General features: G+C 40.5%; 2 protein-coding genes across 3 annotated transcripts in view; both read left to right on the top strand.

The window, feature by feature from the left end:
- Positions 1–14957, top strand: part of ZFP91 (ZFP91 zinc finger protein) — a 36734-nt gene extending 21777 nt beyond the window's left edge. Inside the window, exons 3-11 of one of the 2 annotated variants that reach the window (XM_021083007.1) lie at positions 1267–1476; positions 1731–1767; positions 2428–2532; positions 3347–3481; positions 4649–4699; positions 5132–5210; positions 6332–6446; positions 9194–9293; positions 9861–14957. In XM_021083007.1, the coding sequence (XP_020938666.1) occupies positions 1267–1476; positions 1731–1767; positions 2428–2532; positions 3347–3481; positions 4649–4699; positions 5132–5210; positions 6332–6446; positions 9194–9293; positions 9861–10371 (1343 nt within the window). In that variant the 3' untranslated portion in view covers positions 10372–14957. The remainder of the gene's footprint in view (positions 1–1266; positions 1477–1730; positions 1768–2427; positions 2533–3346; positions 3482–4648; positions 4700–5131; positions 5211–6331; positions 6447–9193; positions 9294–9860) is intronic. The other variant, XM_021083008.1, reaches the window with a different exon arrangement.
- Positions 15104–17728, top strand: CNTF (ciliary neurotrophic factor). The gene is given in 3 exon segments (XM_003122707.4): positions 15104–15590; positions 16849–17044; positions 17047–17728. Coding segments are annotated over 3 exon segments (600 nt in total). The 5' UTR covers positions 15104–15476; the 3' UTR covers positions 17337–17728.

The following is an 18982-nucleotide window of genomic DNA, read 5'->3' as shown; positions in this document are numbered from 1 at the left end:
TTTTGTTTTTTTTTTTTTTTTTTTTGAATTGTTCTTTATTTATCTGTTAGGTTTAATTTTTTTATAGTATTGCTTAGGTCCTCTATTTCCTGACTGAATTTCAGAGTGATCATTTTATTCATTACTGAAAATAAGGTTCACAACTGATTTTAGTAATACCTATTCCTTCAGTTCTGTCATTTTTGTCTCATATATTGGGTATGTATAGGTTTATAATTCTTATATCTTCTTGATTGATTGACCAATTTATCACTATACAGTGTCCTTCTTTGTCTCTTGTTTTGTTTTGTTTCTTGCTTTTTAGCACCGCACCTGCAGCATATGGAAGTTCCCAGGCTAGGGGTTGAATCAGAGCTACACCTCAACCCACTGAGCAAGGCCAGGGATTGAACCTGCATCCTCATGGATACTGGTCGGGTTCTTAACTCGCCACAGCAGGAACTCCTGTTAATATGTTTTTGAAAAACGTATGTTTTCATTGAGTTGCCGCTTTTCTATTGGGCTGTTAGACTTTGCTTATAGTGGAATTTGCCATGCAGAAAACTTTATGTATTGGTCTTAAGGCCTGAAATTCTGCTATTCTTAGGAAGGACTTTTCCATTCTGAGATTATTAAAAGACTCTTCCATAGTCAGAATAGGCCCACTTTTAATATACTGAATAAAATTATTGAGTAGAATCAAGAGAAGACATTGCAATTACGGGATTCCTCTTTAGTACTTGCTGCGTTGTTTGATCATTAAATCATCTGGACCTATGAGTCTTTTTCATGCCTCTGCAGATCTGATCATCTTTTTGGGACCACTCACACAATTTAGTTTCTTCTATCTTAGATTTAAAGGTTAAAATAGGAGTTCCCTGGTAGTTTCGCAAGTTGAGGATATGGTGGTGTTACTGCTCTGGAAGTAGCAGTGGGTGGCCTGAGAATTTCTGCATGCCACAGCTGCAGCCAAAAATAACCACATGTATATATATACAGAGAGAGAGAACAAAAGGTTACATCTTAGGTATATTTCTCTTAGCATTTCATCTTTTAGTAGATAAATCCATGTGAAATTACTATTTTGCAACGTGACAGTTTTTTCTTTAGAGCGATGGTAGGAAGGATAAGTTTTATCAAATTTTCCTCTCATTGTTTCTGTTATATCAGTAAAATTTTGAGGCTTTTTTTTTAATTTATCGTCTTTTCATTGACTATATTGCAGATACACGGAGATAGTTATTGGCTAACCATAAACTTTAAAGAACGGTGTATGTTTTCATCTAGATCCCAAGGAAGAAAAAGAGGAAGACGATTCTGCCCTCCCTCAGGAAGCTTCCATTGCTGCAACTCGGCCTAGTCGGGGCTGGCGCAGTAGTAGCAGGACATCTGTCTCTCGGCATCGTGACACAGAGAACACCCGAAGCTCTAGGTCCAAGACTGGCTCATTGCAGCTCATCTGCAAGTCAGAACCAAACACAGATCAGCTTGATTATGGTACAGTGCAAATAGAGTATGGTTATTTAATAACCAGTTGTGTGTTTATTTTAAATGTAATGATGAACATTTTCAGCTTAACTTTCAGGGGAGGTGTGGTGTGGTGTAGCAAGGGTTCCTACTTGACATTTTGTAGCTAATTCTCCTTTTGTATAATTACTCCAGGCAGTAATTTGGTTTGAGTCTCTTGGCTAGAAAGAGAAAATAACTATACCTACATAGATTAAAGTTTTCTTTGGACTTTGTTTTTCTAGATGTTGCAGAAGAACATCAGTCTCCAGGTGGCATTAGGTAAGAAACTTTTCCATGTTTCATATTTAAACCTTTGGGGATGTAGAACATAATCACATCAGATGACTCTGGAGTTGTTTTCTACTTGACATAATTGAGTCGCATGTTTTTTAACTCTTTAATTTTACTGAGCCATCATTGGCTTGCCCTTTTTTTTTTTTTTTTTTTTTTTTTTTGTCTTTTTGCCTTTTCTAGGGCCGCTTCTGCGGCATATGGAGGTTCCCAGGCTAGGGGTTGAATCAGAGCTGTAGCCACCAGCCTACGCCAGAGCCACAGCAACGTGGGATCCAAGCCGCATCTGCAACCTATAGCACAGCTCATGGCTATGCCAGATCGTTAACTCACTGAGCAAGGCCAGGGATCAAACCTGCAACCTCATTGTTCCTAGTCAGATTCGTTAACCACTGCGCCACAACAGGAACTCCTGCCTTGCCTTTTTTTTAATGCAGTGATAGCATATCTAGGATATATGTAGTTTTAGTTCCAGTTATTATTCTTCAGGATGAGACAGCTAGATGGCAGTACAACTAGACCATAAGACTGAAATCCTGGATAACTTATTGTGAATCTTTGGCTATCTCTAAACAAATTACCAAGTAAAATCCAGTCAGACGTAATTCTTATAACTTGACTTTCTAATTTCTATTTTCTTCTTTTTAGCAGTGATGAGGAAGAAGAGGAGGAAGAAGAGATGCTGATCAGTGAAGAAGAAATACCTTTCAAAGATGATCCAAGAGATGAGACCTACAAACCCCACTTAGAAAGGCAAGTCTAAGATTCATTGGTGAAATACAAGTTAGGAAAGCATTGTCGCATGCTTTTATTTCATCTTGTTGCCAAACTAATAGATATGGATTTAATTTTAAATGAGTAATTAATTACGCACTTGTTTTAAAAACCTAAATCTTATTACTCCCTCATGCAGCCCTCTCTTCCATTCATAGAACTTTGTTTTGATCATATACAAATTATTATGATGTTTTTATCTTAAGATGTCATCATGAATTCCCTGAATACTAAGTTTTTTTTTGGTTTTTCTTTTTTTTTTGTCTTTTTGCCATTTCTTGGGCCGCTCTCGTGGCATATGGAGGTTCCCAGGCTAGGGGTCCAATTGGAGCTGTAGCCACCGGCCTACGCCAGAGCCACAGCAACGCGGGATCTGAGCCGCGTCTGCAACCTACACCACAGCTCACAGCAACACCGGATCCTTAACCCACTGAGCAAGGCCAGGGATCGAACCCGCAACCTCATGGTTCCTAGTCGGATTTGTTAACCACTGCGCCACGACGGGAACTCCTAAATTTTTCTTTACAACTATAGTGAGATTTGATTTGAAGGCATTGTTAGCTTGGGGGAGGTCATCTCATAGTCTTTAACATATATATAAATATATACATACATATAGAAAATATGATTACTGTGCATATGAAGAATGGTTGGCTGGAAACCACATTTCATAGGCTGAGGATCATGTTTTGCAATAAATCAATGATAACTCCAGGCTTCACTCTGTTTTCACAATTGTCCTTGAAAAGATTCTTTGCTAGATAACCGTGTTGAAATATATTTGTATTTTCAGGGAAACTCCAAAGCCACGGAGAAAATCAGGGAAGGTGAAAGAAGAAAAAGAGAAGAAAGAAATAAAAGTGGAAGTCGAGGTAGAGGTCAAAGAAGAAGAGAATGAAATTAGGGAAGATGAGGAACCTCCTAGGAAGTGAGTAGGCAATTACAGATTTTTAAACCACTAGTGGGAAAAAGGGTTGGAGTGAGAGGAAAGATGTTGACAGATACATATTATTGTCTCTATTGGCTGACAATCTCATTGGAGAGACTCTTCTCAGAAACTTCGGAAGTTTTGAAGTTCCCCTGTTGAGGGGGAACTCATCGGATTAAGGATCCATTGTCACTGCAGCAGCTACAGTCACTGCTGTGGCAGGGGTTCGATCCCTGGCCCTAAAACTTCCGCTTGCTTCAGGTGTGCCTCCCCCCGCCCCCACACCCAAAAGAAAGCTCGAGAAATTTAATTCAAAGCATTACTTAAAGTCATTCAATTGAGCGGGTAGGACAGTAGCTGTAAGGATGCAGAAGGAATAGAGGGGATAGAGGTAGGAGGAAAAAGTATGGCAAAATACGGATCCTCAAAAGAAGAGCAAATAAAGCAAATGGTATAATAACCTTGATCAGGTAAAAACTTTCTGCCTAGCAGTTATTTCCTATTGCCGAAATAGATTTTTTAAGTGTATAAGCTTTTGTCTCTGTTGTAACGGAGAGTATAGTTTATATCTTAGGATTTCTAGATAATTGATTCTTTCATTCCATTTTTTAAAAATTGATTACATTTAAATGGTAGACTTTTCACTGAAACGGTTCTTCAAGTAGGAACCTTGAGGGTTTTTTTTTTTTTTTTTTTTTTTTTTTTTTTTAAAGGGCCACACCTGTGGCATACGGAAGTTCCCCAGGCTAGTAGTCTAATCTGAGCTGTAGCTACCAGCCTACGCCACAGCCACAGCAACGCAGGATCCAGGCTGCATCTGGGACCTACACCACAGCTCACAGCAACGCCAGATCCTTAACCTACTGCTGCTGAGCCATGATGGGAACTCCTAGAACCTTGGAGTTTATCCAGCTCTTCCATAGTAATGTGTAGTTTATGAAAGATATGTATTTAATATGTGGTGCAGACTTATTTGAAGTGAAATTACTTCGGAGTGGTGAAATCTTTGGTTTGTCAGATATGTCTTTGAGTTTATGTATCCTGGGTTATTCTTTGTGTCTGCCACCTGCTCTTTGGTTTTGAGTGTATGTCCTCAGCTATCCTTTACATTATAAGCTTCAATCTGGAATATATGTTTCAATCAGTTACTCTGTTCTTTAATTATAGGAGAGGAAGAAGACGAAAAGATGACAAAAGTCCACGATTACCCAAAAGGAGGTGAGTAATTTGTACATCTGTTGTGTTGGGCCTTCTCTCTGGTGGTAGACACTTAACACTTGCATGTTCCGCAGTCATAATTATCCTGCAGGAATGGCTAGTTAAAAATTTCACAAAAACAACTTTCCTAACATCCTTGACGCAAAGTTACTATTTTAAAATTTCCATTTCAGGATCTTAAAGTTTTTAAAAATGTTAACACTTCTCTGCCTTTTGGGAGGTTGCTAGTTTATTTTGTGCTCTTTTTTGAAAACTCTAAATATTTGGCAGTTTCTGGTTACTTCTAACATAATTTCCGTGCAAGCTATAGACAAGAGACTTTGATTCTCCATATTATAAAATAGCTATTCCCTGTTGTGCAGTTTGAGTTAAAGGCCACTGTGCAGACTACCTCTTTTCTGTTGCTAACTTTCTCCTACATATTGATAATAGAAAAAAGCCTCCAATCCAGTATGTCCGTTGTGAAATGGAAGGATGTGGAACTGTTCTTGCTCACCCTCGCTATTTGCAGGTCAGTGAAGTTGGTAAATAAGGCAGCCTTTCAGGTTGTGTTCCATTACTAGTTCTCATACTTCATGAGACTTCACAGTTTGTGATCATGTGTAGGCTTTATCATTAATTTATCATGTCAAGGAGTTCCCGTCGTGGCTCAGCAGAAATGAATCTGACTACCATCCGAGAAGACACTGGTTTGATCCCTGACCTCACTCAGTGGGTTAAGGATCTGGCGTTGCTTTGAGCTGTGGTGTATAGGTCACAGATGCGGCTCCGATCCTGCGTTGCTGTGGCTGTGGTGTAGGCCAGCAGCTGCAGCTCCAATTCAACCCCTAGCCCGGGAACCTCCAGATGCTGTGGGTGCAGCCCTAAAAAGACAAAAGAATGATAATAATAAATTAGTGTATAATGTTAAGGAAGATCTTTTTTTAAAGTTATTTCAGTTGTGTCTTTGTTAGTTTTTGTGTTTTATTTATTTATTTTTCAAGTGACTAAGAACTTGAGCTTAAATATTTCCTTGGACTCTTGGGAGCATTCCAGTGTTTCTCATTATGGTGTAAATACTCTGATAGAAAAGATGATTGTGTAACAACACACCAGGACACAGTTGAACAGATTTTATTTTAAGGTGTATTTTTAAAGAATAAAACTAGCAACTGAAACCTGTGACTTCTCAAGTACTGTATAGAATAAATTTTAAATGTTTTTAGTTTAAGTGAGTAGATTTTTCTTAAGTGAGCAAAGATGCAACTTGTATTTAGGTCTGGCAGAAAACATGAAGTTGAAATACTAATCATTAGAGCTTAAGAAGTGCTTGTTTGATCTTTAGCAGCAAGTATAATTTTTACTAAGGCCTTTTTGATTCTGCTTCTATTATCATAATAGCTACCATTCTTTTGTCATAATGAGAACTGGAGTTTACATCTTCTGAGGTCACACCGCTAATGAATGGCAGAGCCAGATTGGAATCCAGGTCTATCTGTTTCTTAAAGCCTGTATTCTTAGCCATTTACTGTGCTGCTCCCTGTTCATATACAGAGTGGTTTTCCTTCGTTACTTTTGACTTAGCAAAGGAATAAGCTAAGCTTTCTAGAAGGCTTATTTTTTATCCCACTTCACTTCCTCTTACTGTTGTAGCACCACATTAAATATCAGCATTTGCTGAAGAAGAAATACGTATGTCCCCATCCCTCCTGTGGGAGACTCTTCAGGCTCCAGAAGCAACTTCTACGACATGCCAAACATCACACAGGTGACTTTCTGAAGTAAAATGTTTATCAGGTTGCTCAAAGTATTGTTTGGTTAGAGTAGCCTTTTTTTTTTTTTTTTTTAAGGGCCCCCCACCTGTGGCATATGGAAGTTTCCAGGTTAGGAGTCTGATCGGAGCTGCAGATGCCAGCCTACACCACAGCCACAGCAATGCAGGATCCCAGTCACATCTGTGACCTACACCACAGCTTGTGGCAACATTGGATCCTTAACCCACCGAGCTACAATGGGAACTCCTAGTAGCCTTGTTTCACAGCTAAAAAGCCAGAGGCTAAGAAGCATTAGGTAATTTGGCTCTGGTCACACAGATAGGTCTTAGCAGCACCAGGGTTTTCTAATTCTGCTTCAGGTAGATAGATACAGTAATATCTACCTGGACTGAAGAGTGTGTAGAGAAAGCCTAATGGTAAGGAGGCTTGCGTATAGTTAGTGTTAACTACTAAAAAGCTCCTGGAACTTCTGCTGCTGTTGAAATCATAAAGACTAGCTATTAAATTCACATGTAACCCGCTGTAGGAGCTATTGACTCAAAAAGAAAAACTGAATGTCTTTATAATACCTATTATAGAATAGATTCCAACATCATTCATTTGTAGCCACTTGACAGTCTCAGTGCAGTGCAGGTAATAGGAACAAATTGGGCTGGGTATTAGAAGTAATTGAGTACATGCAAGACACTTGATTATTTACTATATGTTTTCTTCTTAATAATCCTTAGAGGGTAAAACCAGGAGTTTCAGTTGTAGAGATTTCAAAGCTCCTGCACAAGGTCATATTGATATATATTTATACACCCTTTTCATCATTTACTACATATGTGACTTAGAAAAGTTACTTCATTTCTTTTCTTCTCACTTTTCCTTATTTGTAAAATAAGGCTAATGGTGATACCAGTAACACTGAATTATTATAAGGATAAAATGAGATAACATAGAAAGTACAGCACAAGGGCAGGCACCTGGTAGACTCCCATAGCACCAGAATTTATACTCAGTCTTAATCACTCCAGAGACTCCACTGCAGTCTGCATTTTACTGTATTTCTTCAGAGAGAATGCTGTCTTCACTGTTCTCTGATAGCAGCTGCCATTTCTCCATTCCTTCTCCCTGTTACTCTGCTTTATCCTGTAGAAAAGGAATTTCTGACAACCAATTTAGCTAAATAACACAAGCCTACTATGACAAACAGTGTTTTAGAAATTCAGTCCTTTCCTAGAGTTCCTGCTGTGATGCAGCAGGATCCAGTGTTAGCTCTGTTGTATCTCTGTCACTGTGGAGGTGCAGGCTTGATCCCTGGCCTGGCACAGTGGGTTAAAGATCCAGCATTGCTTGTGGTATAGGGCATAGCTGCAGCTGGGATTCAGTCCCTGGCCCAGGAACTTCATATGCCATGGGTGCAGCCAAAAAAGAAAAAAATTGAGAAGAAAAAAAAAAAATTCAGTCCATTCCAAACGTTTCTATTTGGGTAATACAATTTTATGATGTCAGAGTTAGAGGGTTTTCCTTTTCTGCATTCATGTAGACAGGCTCCCTTTGAAAATATAATGTGTATGTTTAAGTAAATAGATGCCCCGCCTGAGTTTGTCATGCTACCATGGAGCTCAAAAAGTGGACAAGACCCAGGAGGTGCTAAAAATTGTTCCTGAGTTAGAAGTGTACATTTTTAGATCCTGCTACGCATCATGTAGAACATAGACCAGCAAGCATTGGGCATCACTTGAACTCCTCTTAGAGAAGCTCAGGCCCTGCCTTAGACCTGCCAAGTCAGCATCTACATCTAGTAAGACCCCCAGGTGATGCCTCAGTGCATTCAGGATTGAGGAGAAGGTGGTTCTTCTCCCACACTTGGTTTTAGAACTGTTTAGGATGGAGTATAATAGGATTAAATTGGATATTGTTTGCCTTTTAACTTATCCTTGTATTTTCACTGTGACTGTTTCTAATCATTTTAAGTCGAAAGGCATAGAAAATGTATATTGGCCATTTATTCAACAAATATATTTTCAGCCTCTGTTTGTCTATTTTCTCCCCAACCAGTCAATAAAGTAATAAGGTACAATGCTCCTTTGCCCCATAGATTCCATATCCAAATTCATCAAAATTCCTGTGAAATTTGGGGCACTGTGAAATGATAGGGAAGTGGTTGAATGGTGTAAAAGATGTGGGGTAAGAGAATAAGGCAAAGAAATATAGGTACTGTTACATATATTTGATGGCAGTAACTTCAGTTTTTAAGAGTTTAAATTGTTCATCTTGGGTACATTGTTTTAAACTTGAAACAGAAGATATGAGTAACAACACTTCAGATGTGGATCACTGTTTTATTTAGGAAATGCCACATTCTTTTGTTGTTACTGTGGAGGTGGTGGTTGAATGCCAAATGCCAAATGCATTCAGCTTTCACAGTCTATGAAGAAGATGTTTTAAAATCTATGGAAAATTAGTTGTTTACTTGGATTATTGGTAAAATTGAGATTGGGATTCCAGGTCTCATATTTCTTCTAGCTGTGTTTTTTGTCTTTTGTTGTTGTTCTTATGCGACTGAATGAATGGACTTCAACAGATGAAAACAGTATTACTCACTTTAAAGATTTGTTTATCCAAAGTACTTATATGTTAAAAACAGTATTGCTCTTTCTCTGAATTTACGTGCCTAATTATCTGCTTACTTGTTGTAAGCAAGGAGAAAAATATTTAAGAGGGGCACTAACCGCATTGTCTTTCTTCTCAGATCAGAGAGATTATATCTGTGAATACTGCGCCCGAGCCTTCAAGAGTTCCCACAACCTGGCAGTGCACCGGATGATTCACACTGGCGAGAAGCCACTGCAGTGAGTACTTCCTTCCTGGCCAGCAGCTGGGTGGAGAGGTGCATGCACCCCAGTTGAGGACCAGCCCCTTTATAGCATTCCATTTGCCACTGCTATTTATTTTTACCAAATTAATTGATTTTGCCATTGATTGAGGAAGCTGTCAGTGACCTTTTTCTTCTGTTTCCTTTTTCAAACAGACAGAAGGAGAAAAAATCAGATTAGTTTTCTATCAGCTTTTCCTAATCTTTCTCAAGACGTACATGTTAGTATGTATGTGACCTCTAAATTCTAAATTCTCAACCTGACCCTAACATGGACGTTCCCAGGCCAGGGGTCGAATCTGAGCCGCATCTGCCTGCATACACCACAGCCACAGCAATGCCAGATTAGAGCCATATCTATGACCTACACCACAGCTCACAGCAATGCCAGATCCTTAAGCCGCTGAGTGGGGCCAGGGACTGCCCATGTTCTCATGGACACTAGTTGGGTTTGTTACCGCTGAGCCACAACTGGGGTGAGGAACTCCAAGAGGTCTCTGTATGTCTCTTTTTGACCAGCCATCTCCTTTTCCACTCTCCTTAGATGTGAGATCTGTGGATTTACTTGTCGGCAGAAGGCATCCCTTAATTGGCACATGAAGAAGCATGATGCAGACTCCTTCTACCAGTTTTCTTGCAATATCTGTGGCAAAAAATTTGAGAAGAAGGACAGCGTAGTGGCTCACAAAGCAAAAAGCCACCCTGAGGTGCTGATTGCCGAAGCTCTGGCTGCCAATGCAGGCGCCCTCATCACCAGCACAGATATCTTGGGCACTAATCCCGAGTCCCTGACACAACCTGCAGACGGTCAGGGTCTTCCTCTTCTTCCTGAGCCCTTGGGAAACTCCACCTCTGGAGAGTGCCTCCTGCTGGAAGCTGAAGGGATGTCAAAGTCCTACTGTAGTGGGACGGAGCGGGTGAGCCTGATGGCTGATGGGAAGCTCTTTGTGGGAAGCGGCAGCAGTGGGGGCACTGAAGGGCTGGTCATGAACTCGGATATACTCGGTGCTACCACAGAGGTTCTGATTGAAGATTCAGACTCTACTGGACCTTAGTGGAAGGGAAGACTTTGGGCACTGGGACAGCTAAGACTTTGTATTTAAAAGTTAAAAAGGACAAAAAAAATTTAAAGCATTTAAAATCTAGTAAAATAACTGAAGGGCCTGCTCTTTCAATTGTGGATCACAGCACACACACCACACACACACACACACACACACACACCCATACACATATCCCCTCTACTCCCTCTATTGTCCCCTTCATAAAACTGATGTTGCCTTTATCAGAAAGCTAGAAGAAGAAGAAGCAACAGCAGCTCTTAATGTAAGAGTTATTCTTGTACTCAGTTCCAGCCAGGCAGACTTCTGCTCATCAACAGATCCCCTGTTCAACCTCTAACTCTGATGTGCTCTGGATCAGCTTCTAACTCTTAATAGTATATTAATATCCTCTAAACCCCTCCTCCTTTACTGCTGCCCTGTGGTTCTGGCTTCTACCCCTGCGGCACATTTATCTTCAAAAAGTATCATATAATTCTAATCTCTTGAGGCTGGCAGCTTGACTTGGCACTTTAGGGCCCCTTAGAGTGAGCTGTTAAAACAGCACACATCTCTCCTCCCCTTTTCCTCCATTCCCCTGGGATTAGGAAAGGGCAGATACATGGGGACCTCCCTCCCCCTCTAACCTTCATCACCTTCCTCAGTCCCCTTCCCCACAGCTCCATAAGGTTCTCAATGGTGCTCACTTGCTTGGAAGCAGGCTCCCAACAGGCTGGGGAGCTGCCTTCTACATGGTCTCTGACCATAAGACAGCTCTCTGCATCAGTGAGATGGTGAGAAAGTCCCAGACTAATGGCAGAAATTTGCACTTTGAACATGTATGTTTTTGTGTTGTGGAACCTGAGAGTCCTTATTTATTAATGGAAAGTCTGATTTTTTTTTTTTTTTTTTTTTTTGGTCTTTGTTGCTATATTTGGGGGGCTGGGAGAGATTAGATTATTCTGACACGGGGTCCTTTGCATAAGAGGTACTTAATAGAAGGCAAGATATAAAGTTGAAGAAGCTCAGCCAGCCTCTAAAATCATAGCTCTCCAGTGGCCTTTGAAGAACGCTGGTCCTCAGCACTAACAAAATCACTACAGTAGCCGAGTGCTTTTTCAGAAACCTCTTTAGGGAAGAATGTTAGGTTTGTGGTAATTAGTGCTCTTTGAGTTTTTAGAGCATTGGGATTTAGGAATTTTGAGGGAATCAGGAAGGTTGTTCAGGGTCTGAATTACAGATAAAAGATTTTCTCTTGTGAATTCATTTTCTTTTTGTCCCCAGCATTACTTTATACATAGATTCCCTATTAGCCCAGCTCTGGCCCCTTGCTCTGCTTTTGCTTTTGCTTTGCTTTTTATCATTGGTTCATTCCAGCTCCCGATTAGTGAAGGACACTGCCATCAGTGAAGGAATGGTCTGAGTCATACAGTTTTAAGTCAAAGAAGATTGCTGTTTTGTTTCCCTTTTAATAATACTTCAGAAGAAGAAAGATTTCAACAAAGTGAATAATCTGTATAATACTTTGGCTTTCCCTGAAATTCTGGGAATTAGTACTTCCCGAGATAGGAATTTTCATTCGGTGGATGACTTAACTACTGTCCATGGGAAAGACAGTATTTTTGTACAGCTTAACTCCCAGAAAACTAAAAAAAAATTGTTTTGGCTCATTTTTAGAGAATTAGAAGTGCAGTTTCTATCCTATGTACTCAGAAGCTAGAATTAAAGACTTGCCCTATTCATTGTTTGTCAGAAATGTATGATGGCTGTTGGAAAGAATGAAGTTTTGTTGAGAACAAAATAAGGAAGAGCTTGTTTTTTCACAAACACTAAAACTACAAAGTTTATCAATTTTCTCTTTGATTTTTTTTTCCCCCCACAGAAGAAGGGTAACAAAATGTCATCTCTGAAAGAGGCTCACTTTACACCCACTAATGTCAGTGATTGGGATGCCAGAGAATAGGGAGGGAAACACCTACAGTGAACAGTCTTAAATGCACTATTGTTTCTTTCAGTGTTGCAGATTTTTCCATCCTTCCAGGGTGGGGGTAGAAAATGGAATAAAGATAGAAGGGATATAGACTATGCTTTCCTGCCCACAGTAAGGATTTGAAGTTGACATTGGTATGTTGAGTGGATTTGAAAATATTTTCAGATTGATTGGATGGGTGTGTAGCAGAGCTGTTCTACTCCCGTAGCTGGACGTCCTTTTTGTACTGTTTCGCCAGCTAGCATCTATATCCTACACTTACTTACCTCATGACCTGCCGCATTTATCTTGTCCTTTGTCTCCATAAATTACATTCGCAGTGATTAGTCATCAGGTATTTTAGCCACCTACACAAAAGCAAACTGCATTTAAAAAAAAAGAAAACTTCGCGAGATTGAGGAACAACAGTATGTTCTTCCCTCTATTGCATTCCTCCTACCAAAAGCAACTGTTTAGTTCTAAAAATTGGAAACTTTCTCTTTTTTAGTCCTCTTCACAGCTGTGGTTTGCTTGCAGTTTGCTTCAGTAAATTATTGTAGCAGTTTGCAATAAATTTTAAGGTATTTTTCATGGATTTGGTTTCCCTTTGAGAAAGGGATGCTAGCAAAGTAGAATTGCTTTAAGTAAACTGCCTCTACTAGATTCTCATCCTCGCTTTTCCTTTCTGCTTCTCATGCTGTTTACTTCATTGTCCTTCTTAAGGAACTCTTTTAATCTTAAAATCCTGCATTTCCTACTCTTAGTCAAATTCTATTGCCTTTTTAATAACTCTTCCCACTGCATATTCTCCATCTTGAATTGGCAATTCTAAATTCTGAAAAATATACTTGATACAGGTATTACTTCTGCAAGATGTGCTTCCCTCCTTGTTTGTTGTTCCCCAGGGTTATTTTGCGTAATTGAGACTTAATATACTTCAAAGTTTAGATAAACACTGGCAAGGATTACTGGGAGTCAAAAGATAGACACAGTAATGTACGGAAAAGCATCCACATAGAGCACTTGAACCTCCTTCGTACATATTTGGAGAAAGAAATATAAAGAGTGTACTAAACCTAACTAAGGTTGTTAGAGTCTGGCTGTTTGAAGTACCATTTTTCCCTCCTTCTGTCTTTTTCCCACTTTCTTCCAATGTACTCAAGAAAATTGAAAAAGTGTAATGAATCAATTTAAAATATTTTATTTCCTAAAAACCTTTTTTGCCTGTCGTAATATGCAGGACCCTTCTCCTTTAACGGGAGAGACAGGTAGTTACCTGAATCTAGGTTGAAAAGGTTATGTAAAAAGAAATTATAATAAAAGGGATACTCTGCTTTTCAAATCCTTGTTTTCTCTTAATCTAGGTAAGGCATATCCAAAATAAATATGTAAAGAAGAAAAATAAAAGTTGTCTTCATGGAAGCAGCTGGTATTCCTTGGTTGTACTGAGTTACAGTTATCCCGAGGTGAAGTGGTTGGTGCTGCTAAATGTGAAAACCAAGTGCCCTCAGCAGGTTTTTATGTGGCAGAGTCTCTTTACTCTTATGAGAATAAGATGGTTTACTTTTGACTCCGTTTAGTTCTTGGTTTCCTGTGCTGAGATGCCGTATGATTCTGTGATCCTTTGGCACACTTGGAAGTCCTTTCCATGTCTTGCCAGTCTAGGAGAGGAGCCCTGTCTTAATCTAGTTAAGAGAAGGTTACAGAAGCTCTGAGGTTAATTTCATGCTGATAATGACAACCCTGACAGCACTTACAATTTCCAGTGCTTCTTCACAAAACTCCATGTCTGTATGAGTACAAAGTTTAAAAAAGAAAAAAAAAAAAAAAGACTGCTTTCTTAAAATGCCTACTGTGACAGCCACTCAGGCCTCCTTCTTTTCTCCTTTGTCCCTCGATTATTGTTGATGTATGGGATTTTTGCCCCTGAGAAGGCATGTCTTTGAATTTGGAGGTCATGTCCATGATATGGATTAATGAAAGCTATAATTCATTTGGGGATGAAACTTGTCCTCTTACCCAATTGGCATCATCCTGTAACCTCTGAGTTAAATGCAATGGAACAACAGCTCTCCAAGCACTTTTAAACTCTGCCTTCATTTGAAAGTTCAGTGTATTATTTTGTTAAGAAGCAGTGTGGTATGGCTGGGTAAAGAAGAAAAAAGGAAAGCATGTTGTCACTTGAGTGAGACTGCCTTAGAAATGTTACCAAGTCAGGGTTGGGTGTTTCCTGTCCTTCGGAAGAGAACAGGCATAAACAGCACCTTCCTCATGCTGTAGCTACAAGGAAAGTACCATGACTGGGATTAGAGATGCTTCCTTAGCTGATTTTTAATCAAGTGTAAATTTAAATACATAGCAAAGGATGGGAGTGAAATGATGTGGTATTTTTACAGGTTCTATTTCATGTAAACTTTGTATCTTGAATGAAATATGAACTACCTAAAGAATGAAATTGGAAATTCAGTGGGAGAAACAGTTGTAGAATCAAAGACCTATATTTAAATTTTGAACCTAAGTTACTGGATTTTGTGCACATTAATTTCTTTAAGCTTCCATTTCTTCTTATGTAAAACTGAGGAAACTCTTGTAGAATTATTCTAAAGATCAAATAAAGACTTTAAAACAGTTAGCAGTGTCTGGCCTAGGGTAGATGCTTAATGAATGACAGCCGTTATCAATAAGAATAATTTAATATTAGGGAGTACTTTACCACACCAAAGAAGAAAGAAAAGGATATGGGGAGCACAGTGAAGGTGGTAATAAAATGAACGGATTAAATGTGTATATAAAATAGATTACATTAGGCAAGGGTGTCATGGGATTAGTGTGACAGTGACCTTGTTGCTAAGAGCAAAAGCAAAACAATGACTTAAAAACAAGTACACTAGGCACTGAGTGGAGGAGAGAGATGGAGGCAGACGCTACAGGAAAAAAGCTGATTAAAAAGGGGCCTTTGATTCCACAGGCACAAAAATCCACAGCCAGGAATTTGCTGCCACCTCTGAGTCAGGCAGGGGGTGGGGGTGCACAATTCCATTAGTAGAGAAATGCCCAGTGGATTTAGTCTGAGAGTCACATTGCTTATTTGGACCAGTATAGACAGAAACAAACCCAGCTCACTTGTTTCCTGGGACAGTTGAGTTAGGGGATGGCTTTTGCAGAGCATTCACCGCTGACCCCTCACCGCCGGGACCTCTGTAGCCGCTCTATCTGGCTAGCAAGGAAGATTCGTTCAGACCTGACTGCTCTTATGGAAGCTTATGTAAGTTGCCTGTTTTCCTGTTGTGTCTTTTCACCTCACTTCTTCTGATCCAGCCCCTTACCATCATGCTTCAGGCCGTTACCAGCTATGCAAGACCTAACCATACAGTCATTTGTATATTGGGCACCTATCATTTGACATGGCCCCTTCCCTTGAGGAAACTCATGAGACCTTATTTTCTTTCTGTAGGCTATCTAGGAGACATGTTCCTTGAATAAGAAAATACGGCTTCTAGATAGAATTGGTTATATATCTTGGAGGCTGTTCTTAATATGATTACCTTATATGATTACCTTAATATGATTACCTACGAGTCCTAGTTCTACCAGAATACATTAACCATATTTGGGATCTTCGTGTACATTGTTGTGATTTTTTGAGCTGGTAAATGAAAAGCAGAGTGAGGTTTATAGGATGAGAGAACAGTATAAACCCAACGAGTTTCTCCTATATGGTATAAGCATCTGTGTATGAATTACAATCAAAAGTGTTCCCTGTGTCTAAATAGAAAGGTTACCTACACTGCCAAAAAAAAAAGAAAAAAGCCATAGAAGAATCACTGGGGACTTGAGGAAGTGTCAGATTCAGATAGGTTTTCTGATAGAAGAATATTCCCAACAGTCTTTACCTAAGGCCTGTCATGGAAACACTCCAGGCTCCTGTAGAGAGTTCTGATTTAGGTTCTTTATGAACTAATTTATCTTCATATAGCCCTACTAGTCAGAAATCACACTCTTCAAAATACCAATTTTTAAAAATAATTTCCATTGAATTCTCCAATAAAGGATTGTCCTTACCATTGAAAGTGGGCAATGGAGCAGAGAAAAATTGGAAAAATTCTATGATGGCTATATTCTAGGGCTTCCCAGGTGTAGGGCTTCCCAGTGTCTTCAGGGGTATTTAAAATGTGTAGACTCCAGTATCATTATACTATTCCAGTTTCCAGGAGGGTGTTTCAAATAGGAAGGAAAGATTATTCTAGGCCAGTCAGTGGTTTTCAAGTGAAAGCTCTAGATCCCTCCCGAGAAAAATGAAGAGTAGTCAAAGCGGTACATATAATTTCAGGGAAGATGGGGGTCTTCCTAGGTCAGTCATGGACCCCAAGTGAAGTAAGAATTCCTGTTCTAGACTTCTATTTTCTTTGCAATTTGGATCCTTGACCAGGGAAGCGAATAAGATTGTATATGAGATTTAGAGGTTCAGTGAGAATGGTGGCATGAATACAGAAGATGTGGTGTTTTTCTGTATCCTTGGCCAGGTGAAGCATCAAGGTCTGAACGAGAACATCAACCTGGACTCTGTGGATGGTGTGCCAATGGCAAGCACTGATCGATGGAGTGAGCTGACGGAGGCAGAGCGACTCCAAGAGAACCTCCGAGCTTACCGTACCTTCCATGTTATGTTGGCCAGGCTGTTAGAAGACCAGCGGGAACATTTTACTCCAGCTGAAGATGACTTCATCAAGCAATACACACCATTGTCCTCCAAGTCGCTGCCTTTGCTTACCAGCTGGAAGAATTAATGGTGCTCCTGGAGCACAAGGTCCCCCCCAGTGAGGCTGATGGTACGCCCCTCAGCGTTGGAGGTGGTGGTCTCTTTGAGAAGAAGCTGTGGGGCCTGAAGGTGCTGCAAGAGCTTTCACAGTGGACAGTGAGGTCCATCCGTGACCTTCGAGTCATCTCCTCTCATCAGGCTGGGGTCCCAGCACACGGGAGCCATCATGTCGCTAAGGACAAGAAAATGTAGCAGTTACCTCCCTTCTTTCTTAGTTGCCTTCTATTCTAATGGAATAGACAGTTCTCTGAGGCCTCACTTCCCATTCTTATTTTTGAAAAAAAGACTGCAAGCATTTTTGTAACTAGGGTTGGAGACATGGACAAATGGGCATGCAGGTTTAGTGTGAGAGTGTGTGTGCGTTGGGGCCATGAGAGAGCGAGGGCAGGGACGCCCCCACAGTGCACTAACCTCTCCCTACCCACTAAATACCCTTTACAGACATTTAACAGCCGCACAGGATAAATATATTTTTAACTCTAGTTCTGGATGACTCGTCTGAGAAGACTTAAATAGTGAATTAAAAATCACAGAGTCTAGCCAGTTCAAACCCTTGGACAATAAAAATAGTAACTAAACATTTATTGAGTATCTACTATATTGAAGCACTATGCCAGGGGCTTTCTGTACATGTATCATGATTTTCACAACAGCCCTACTGAGGGAGGTGGTGGTATTTCCATTTGGCAGATGAGAAAGGCTCACAGAAGTGTGTAACTTGTTCAAGGTTACCCACCCAGCAAATGGCATGCTGAGTTTGAGACAGCTCTTTCTCACTCCAAAGCCAATGTGCCTTCACTTTAAAGGCCTGATTAGGAACCTCTATCACTGCACCCCTTTGCTAGAGAAGGTTAGAAACTATATCCATGTAATCGATCTCCAGGATTCAAAAACCAACCCCCAGCTCTGTCCTGATAGTGTCAAGGGCAGTAATTGTCCCAGTACCTAGCAAGGAAAAGCGCAGTGGAGCTCTTAAGATCAGTTCACCACACTTTTGAACTTGTGCAGTAATACAGAGTGCCTTCAAGTATCCACTGATGTTCTCGAGTTTGGGTTTGGGCCCAGGTTTACGCCAGGTTCCCTCACGTTGTCAACCAGCAATGCAGTGACACAGGCCCTGTAACCCTAACTCAGGCATTCGTGGACAGTGGGTGGAATACTGCTCAGGCAGGAAAGTCACAGACCTTCGCCACACATTCTCTGGGCTTCGTCATGAGGAGAGGGTGAGGCCCACTCCATTCCCAGTGGGAATGTCAGTGATTCTGAAACGATAGACAGCAAAGGTCGTCTTCGGTCAGGCCTGTGAACTAGTGGTGCAGCGGGAATCCAGAAGTTCTCAGGTGTTATCATTTATTACACACAATTCAAACTCAAGATCTTGGATTGGGGACCCAAGTCAATTTAGTTGACGTGGTTGAGGCGTCCATATTCAAAGAAGCCTGAGTCCGAGCGGGACAGCTGCCAGAGGTCATGTCCTTTCCCACATGGATTTATGTCCTAAACTCCATGAGGTTTGTGCTGTGAGGGCCCCTCCGGGTGAGGCGCTGCAGCATACAAGGGAAGGAGGGCTCTGCTCTCCAGTATGCATCTGTGAGATCACTACCAGGCTGCACTTGTGAGGCGGGTTTAAGCAGTACAGAATTACAGGGAAATCAGTGAGCGCCAGAAATGGCCGCCTAGAGGAGGGAGGAGTTTGGTTATGCCTCTGGCATTGGCTGAGTACCAAATAGAAAAATCGTGAGGGGAGAACTAGGGAAGAGTTGCCTGGTTAGAGGAAAATGAGGGGATAATAAATGTTTCCATTCAGCTACCACTAGAGGTTATTGTTTCTTTCATCT

The sequence above is a fragment of the Sus scrofa genome, chromosome 2 (genome assembly GCF_000003025.6).
Source record: "Sus scrofa isolate TJ Tabasco breed Duroc chromosome 2, Sscrofa11.1, whole genome shotgun sequence".
Classification (NCBI taxonomy): Eukaryota; Metazoa; Chordata; class Mammalia; order Artiodactyla; family Suidae; genus Sus; species Sus scrofa.
This window is presented reverse-complemented; position numbering and strand designations above follow the sequence as displayed.